The sequence below is a fragment of the Bombus affinis genome, chromosome 9 (genome assembly GCF_024516045.1).
Source record: "Bombus affinis isolate iyBomAffi1 chromosome 9, iyBomAffi1.2, whole genome shotgun sequence".
Lineage (NCBI taxonomy): Eukaryota > Metazoa > Arthropoda > Insecta > Hymenoptera > Apidae > Bombus > Bombus affinis.
Genome location: NC_066352.1, coordinates 13407889 through 13415313, shown reverse-complemented (window position 1 = coordinate 13415313; position 7425 = coordinate 13407889). Strand labels below are relative to the sequence as shown.

Here is a 7425-nt window from a genome sequence, read left to right as displayed (position 1 = left end):
ACTTGTAAAAATGTATCAACAAAATTATTAACATTTTCTGGTTGCTTTTTTAAAATAACACCCCGTGTTATTTTAAAGCAAATTAATCATATGATATAATATCATTGACATCAAAATAAACAGCACGTATTTCACGCGAATTGTGAATACAAAATGCTTCAGCATACCTGTGAGCGATGTAAAATAAAGTGAAAACTAAAAAGAGGAATGAAAGCAATTGTCAAGAATCGAGAAGAGGGCATAGTTTCGCGACATATTCACGGATAAGTCGGCCCATAAAATAGCAGATAATAGTTAGAATGGAGAAGGTACCGTGACAGGGGGGTTGCAACCCTCGAGTGGTCAGAAAATTGGCACGCATCGCTCGTTTAACCATGAAAATTAAAGATTTCCACGCACGATAACATCGTATCCCAATCGCTCGGCTAAAGGGCAATTATCGGGCGCGTAAGTCGACCGAAGAGATTTCAGATATTCGCGTGGGATATCCCTTAACGACAGCCATTATAGGATCGTTAGAAAATTATCTATTAAGCGTCAACGAGAAGAAAGTTGCAGCGTTTTCATCAACCAATTACGAACGATGAATCTCAATTTCCTGACCGGCGATTTTATAGGTGTATTAGGTGTTAAGTATTCGACATGGAGGGTCTCCATAAAATTGTTATGGGCTTTTCGTCAGAGTTCCGCTGAGAGTTGAATTTTTGCCGATCGTAAAATTGCGGTCACCAAAGTCGATCGCCATTTCGTAATCTCCGGTTCTTGTTATTTTTATGGAATTTCTATCCTGGATTATTCCAGCCCAGAATTTTTATACTTTCGCTTTTCGCTTTCGCTTTCGCAATTTCGCTTTTCTAATTGAGTATGCAATTGACACGCTTTATAGGATTATTGCTTCAGCTCGTAAATGTCCGGCAAATGATTCTAAACTTACAGTTTATTAAAACGATGTGCGCAATTTTTAACACACTTCCTATTATTCTTTATATTTAGTCAACGAATTAACAGGAACTTCAAAATCGGATAACTATCTACAAAATATAGAACGAAACCGTTACTCACCATTCAGATAAAGTTGACCCTTAGTATCGTTCAAATTTTTCACAATTGGTTTGAAACTTTCGAAGTTCAAGTTGTTCAGCGAATTATCTCTCAAGTCCAGCATGTAAATTCCCGTTACACCGACCAGGAAATTCGGATCCAGGATGAGCAACTTGTTATTACTGAGATTCAACTTCTGCAAATTCATCATTCCATACAATGCCTTCTCCGAAATAAACTCAATCTCGTTTTGGTTGAGGTCCAGCTCTATTAACGAGACCAGCTCAATGAAAGTTCCATCGCCAATCATGGCAATCAAATTTTTACGCATGTCCAGCTTCAGCAGACTTTTCAAACCGTGGAAAGTGTCCGCGGTGATGACTTTGATCTGATTGTCGACTAGCTGCAGTTCTTCTAAAGTAGTCAGATGCTTGAACGCCTTGTCGTGCAACGTGCTGATGTTGTTCTCGTTCAGGGAGAGTACCTTCAGCGATGGTAGATTGATGAACGTATCTCTGGAAATTGAACGAGCAGAATTAACAACTTCCTAAAATAATCAATTCGAAAAGTCCCAAATAATCAATTCGTTTTTGTATGCAAGTTACCCGAAAGGGTGATTTCAACATTTTGACTGGATCTGGAATGAAGCAGCCATCGTATCGCTAGGGTTAAACGAAGATGACAAGACGAGCTGCGAGAATGATGGAAGAGACGGAGGTTCCGGGAAGAAGTTGCACCAGGAGAATGCTTTATAACCGTGTTAATGGCGCCGCGCAACACGAACGACATACTTGGTGTATCGAATCGATGTCGGAGCTTCGACGTTGATAGGGATGCACTCCTTAAGGAGCAGTTGTTTTGTTTCAAGAAGGACGAGGTTGCTGACTTTTGATGCTTATGCTTTGGAGTTGCTGCTGTGGCTCGGTTCGAATGATTCCGAGTGGTTTGTTGCGAGGAACTTGGAACTTTTGGAGAAAGATGATGCGTGATTCGCATTGGATTAAACGCAGTGGATACGTAGTGTTATGTGGAGTAAAAAATGGAATTTGATATGTTTATATTTTAATGTTTAATATTTTTTATTTTCAGGTATAGGGCAATTCGGAAAATCGATGTGATAGAAGTGTCGAGGGAAATAACAGGAGAAAGAATTCTGTAAAATAGTAGGGCAAGTGGTAGAAGAGATACAATAGCGAATACTGTTCCAGATACTGGACAGAATAAAGCAGAAAGCATTTTTCAAAGCTTATAAGTTTCAGAAAGAATATTACGCGGAAGAATAATCTATTTTTTGAAACAACGACTTTAAAATAGTAATTGTATTTGCTCATAAATAAGGTATATGAATTATTTTTACGTTATGAAGTATGTTCTTACGAAGTTTCATAGATAGATAAAAGAAGTGAATCACGTTGAAATTTTGTACGGACGCGTCGCGATTTCTAAAATATTTGTCAATAAGAAGTACTATGCTTTTTATCGAAATATATAAATTGTATATTTAACAGGAGTGATATTGAACGTAAAGAAAGAATATACGTAATGCTCCTACAGGAATATAAATCTATTACTACAGCTATTCGGTCCATATCTTTCCTTGAAGCAGCAGTAAAGTCACGAATGCTTCGTGTATCGGCACATAAAACGCGATCCTCATTATTAAGCATCTCGTAAACTATTACGTATAGAACCAACTCGATACGGGTCAAACGTCTCCATTCTACAAAATTCGTTCGATAAATATACAGCAAAATCGTAGAAATTTTTCAGTCGTTCCTTCGAAAATAAAAATATAATCACATCGTAATTTCCGATTCCTATCTTACCTCACATCGATCCTGAGAAAATTTAAAACGTACAGATTATTTACTTCTACGCTCTTTACTAGCCTATAAAATTCAAATAGATTTACATAAATTCGTTCCTCCCCTTTGTATATAAAAATATAATCACACGGTGATGTCTAACCCCTAGTTTATCTCGGGCCAATCTTAAGAAGGCTAAAAAGTAATCTGAAATCAATTTAAAACACGTCACTCGCCGCGAGATAAAAAATCAATCAACCTAAGTACTTCTAAAACACTCTCGAAACACTTCCAACGATTAATCCAACCCTTCGATCAATTAAACCCGCATATTCTCCGCTTCGGTACCTTTCAACCTTTCAGAATATTCTCGAGAAATCTACACAGAGGCAGGATACTCCCCCATCGAGCAATCTTTTGTCGTCTATCCGCGTTTACCCTAAGCGACCGCGTTTAGACGAAAGTCGAGCGATCGAGATTCCCCGCCTTATTGTCCGCGTTTCTATCGCGTGACTGCATTCATATCGAGCGTCAACGATTATTTATGATGTTACAGGGCGCGGCGCGATGCAGAGATTGCAAGTACTCGCGCGATCACGCGCGCGACACCCTCAGACTTTTCGTCGATAACGAGCCGCCAGTTGCAACTTTCGACGCCTGATAATGCGTTCGGTATGCACCCCAAGTCGTGTTTCGCACGCCAGATAGGAAATCATAATGCATATACCGTTACGAATGCTGGCAACGTTGTTCGCTTTCTAGATTTCTCATTCGTTTAATCAGAATCTTGAAATTACGACAAGTATGGCAATATATGGACTTTGATCATCGAATTAAGACTACGCTTGTTTAATTACAGCGTGTATATGCGTAAACTTTATCGATAAATGGAAAATCGTCGTTGGTTTTCCAAATATTACAATTTCATTTATTTAAATAATTATCTAAAATGTAATTAAAAAGCATACTTTTTCCAATTACAATACGTTCTGTACACGCACGCAATGTATCGCGTAAGTTGTCGTTGGTTGTTCATATATAGCGATTTAATTAATTGAACTCGTAATTATTGTAATTTATTATATCGCAAAATATGCTCGAAAGATTCGATTAAGTTGACAATAAAGTTAGGTAGGTAGATTTGAGTAGAATCTGTTTCTAGCGTATTACCCTGTACGTACAAACAGAATTTTGTTTTGCTTTCACATCAGTCATATTTGCGTTCCATTAATTTCATCGGCAAGCTAAACTTGGATTGTTTGATTCAATTGTTTATTAACGACTTCGATAAGTTTGCTCTGATCACGTTAATGTGGTCGGTACACACGAATGGAACTGTGTTAACCGGTTAACCGGTTAACTATGTTTTATCGATTAACTCTTAATTGCCAGGTGCACTTTATAAACTCTGTTCACTTTGTCGTGTAAATGTAATTGATCAATTCGCGTAGTACACATTGCTCGACTTAATCTCTGTTATTAACTTGTCATTAAGTTTAACAACTTTAATTTTAATCGAAAGCTATGAGTATCGCGAGTACAATTTTTAACTTGTGCTTACATACATACAAGAGAAACTGCAGTGAAGAGGACCGAAGCGTGTAAGTGAAACAGGTCGAGGTTTAGTCAGACATTGTGTTCCTATCTTCTAATAAATATTCTATTTGAAGCTTTGTTCATTAACTAATCACGTGTATTTTATTTTATGAATTTATATCATTTCAAATAATACCTAGTATAATTTGTCCAAATTTATCAAAGAATATATTACCTGCCAATATCTATGCTAATATCTGTTATATTATCTTTCATAACTTAATGTACTTAATTAATGGACACTGAAAATATCTCTAACGTTGGATTACGTGTTCTATGTTATAAAATATATCGTATAAAATTTATCTATGAATTAAACGAACAAAAAATAAAAAAAGACGAAATACATACTTAATGACTCGTTCTTTGTCACTTTTAACGTATCGTTGCGGAATTAAATACTTCATAATTCTTCGTCGCTTCCATCATTCTTTAACACTTTACCATACAGCCCCCAAGGGATGAACAAGATAATAATTTAATCTAACAAGCTACCACAAGCTTCTATCCGTTTGCGACAATCAACTACTTTGCTCGGTTATTCATTTTTACCCCATCAATTACCACGGGAAAAACAAACAATTACAGATGTTACATATATCGTTTTGCTCCATCTTTATAAAGAAAAACATTATATTTTGATAGGAAGAAAATATTAGATTATAATTAGATTATGAATACGCTATAAAAATATTTAAGAAAATAAAGCAAAGACTTTGTACGAAAGATAGGACGAATAAATTATCGCATATATAAAAGACGTAAGTAACGGTGAAAATTACGTTAGAAATTGATGAACAGAATATTCCTTAGGGCAAGAACTAAGATCAGACTTGTGGAGTATTTCGATCGGTCCAGTAACGAACAATCTAACGAATCTCTCGAAAATAAAGTTTCATAACTCTACCAATGAATATCTGATCAAATTATTCTTAAATTTTCCTGAATATTAATATATATTTAATCACACATTATATGTAGTCAGTAATCGCCTAATCGACGATTAACGAAACGAACACATCGCGTACTCCGCGTATTTCGAGATATTCTAACTCGAGGAGTCGATTCGATTTGCTAGAGGAGTCCTCTGATTCTCCGAAACGCGAATTCTCGGCGCATCGCGAAATTCCACGGCAATTTATGCAGTCGGCTCGTAAAACGCTCCCTTCGAGGAAGACATTTTCACTTTACTCGAGCTCAGACTCCGTAATAGTGCGTAATTGAACGAATCAGCCGGAATTACAAAGGGTGAGGAAAGGGGATATTCGAACATCATCGAACGACGTTTATGTGTGGTAAATTGTGCAACCAGCGATTCTTGTTTAACCAATTCAGGTAACTGTTTAACTAACAGCGGGGTAACCTCGAATTGTTAAAGTTATTTCAATTATAGTAACATCTATTATTTATCACAAATATTTTTGCTAATGTGAACTTTGATAATCGTCTAGCCTGAATTATTGAAATTATTTCTCATTAAGTACTATTTGAGTACTATAGGTTATCGGTAGACTCTGAATTCTTATGCATTTATGGAAGATTCAAAGGGGATTTAAATATAAAAATGCAGAGAATAACGCAGCTAATATGCAAAAATGTATAAAATATCCAAAGTATCTCTTGTAATATTTTGTAAGCGAAACAAATGCCTATTTGGTGTCTACTATTTTAGTTGTATTTGTAAAAATATGAATTATAAGATAAAGTAGTATAATTGTGGGTGTTTTCTGAAATAAAAAAGGTAATCTCGAATTACTAACATTATTCCACGGTAGCCAACGATAACTTCGATCATTTATCAAAGATATTTTCTCAAATATAAAACTATTAAAATTATTTCTCAATGACTGCGATTCTAAAAAATTTCTACTCGAAACATGTCAAATATAAATGTGCGAAGGAATTTAAAACAGAGCTTAACAAAATAAAGAGCGATCCTACCTATTGATCTCGGTGATCCGGTTCGAGTTCAAGGAGATCACCAGTAGATTCTTCATGTTCTCAAACGCGTGCGGCTTTAGCGTCGAAATGGAATTCGTGCTCAAATCGATTTCTGTGATCGTAGGAAAGTTCGAGAACGTGGATTCCTTCAGCTCGTCGATGCTGGCATCTTGGAGCGTGATCTTCTGCAAGTTTTTCAGCTGTCTCAGCAGTTGAACCGGTATGTATTCCAATCCGTTTAGCGCTCGAATCACGATCTTTAGCTTCTGTAAGAAGATCTGCGAGACGAAATAATTCCACATAGAATCGTTAACCATGAACTGGCTCAACACGACGCAAGTGGCTTCCGTGGCGTTTCTAATGGCATTGTTATCGCAGTAACAGTACATAGGAGCTTGTACTCCTTTGATCGTGCAGATGTTCACTTCTTTCATCTCTCTGATGGTCTTCTTTCTGTCCCGTAATTTCGACGAGACTTCCATGCTCGAAGGAAATATCGAGGTCAGAATCAGCAGCTGCTGAAAGATCCAGGATAATTTCATCTTGTACGTCGCTCTACAATCTGGAAGCAGAGAAATTACTTGTTGGAAATTGTTTCTGGCTATGATCGATCGATTATGTATGGATTATCGATAGAGATATGGAGGTTATGCCGTTGGCATATTAACGATAATAGAATTATTAAGCGCTGATGAAATATACAGCGGAAGATACATGGGATGCTTTGTGTTGTCGTTGGACACGGTACACATCGCGCTTTCGGATTAATTACTGCGGATATCGGCGATTGGATTCTGTAAACGGAACGGCGTAAAATGTAGATTCTAGAAATTTGATAGTGCGATTAATCGATTATTATATTGTAATCCATGATTGGATCGTTCGTTGGTACGATTTCTACAACAACAGCGAACTACAATTTCGATCAAATTCGGAAACTTTGTGAATTCCTTGGTTAATGGAAAAAGAGTATGTAACTTTCTGTGGCTCGTTTTGTTATCGTTGTTGTGATCAATTTTTGTACTTTATTTTATTATTATTA

General features: G+C 36.5%; 1 protein-coding gene across 1 annotated transcript; it reads right to left on the bottom strand.

The window, feature by feature from the left end:
* Window positions 1-1054: 1054 nt before the first annotated feature.
* On the bottom strand, window positions 1055-6968 carry LOC126920132 (connectin-like). Its single transcript, XM_050730091.1, has 2 exons — window positions 6384-6968; window positions 1055-1556 (listed from the first exon to the last, which is right to left on the bottom strand). The coding sequence occupies exons 1-2, from the start codon at window positions 6923-6925 to the stop codon at window positions 1055-1057; spliced, it is 1044 nt and encodes a 347-aa protein (XP_050586048.1). The 5' UTR covers window positions 6926-6968.
* Between the last annotated feature and the right edge of the window lie 457 nt (window positions 6969-7425).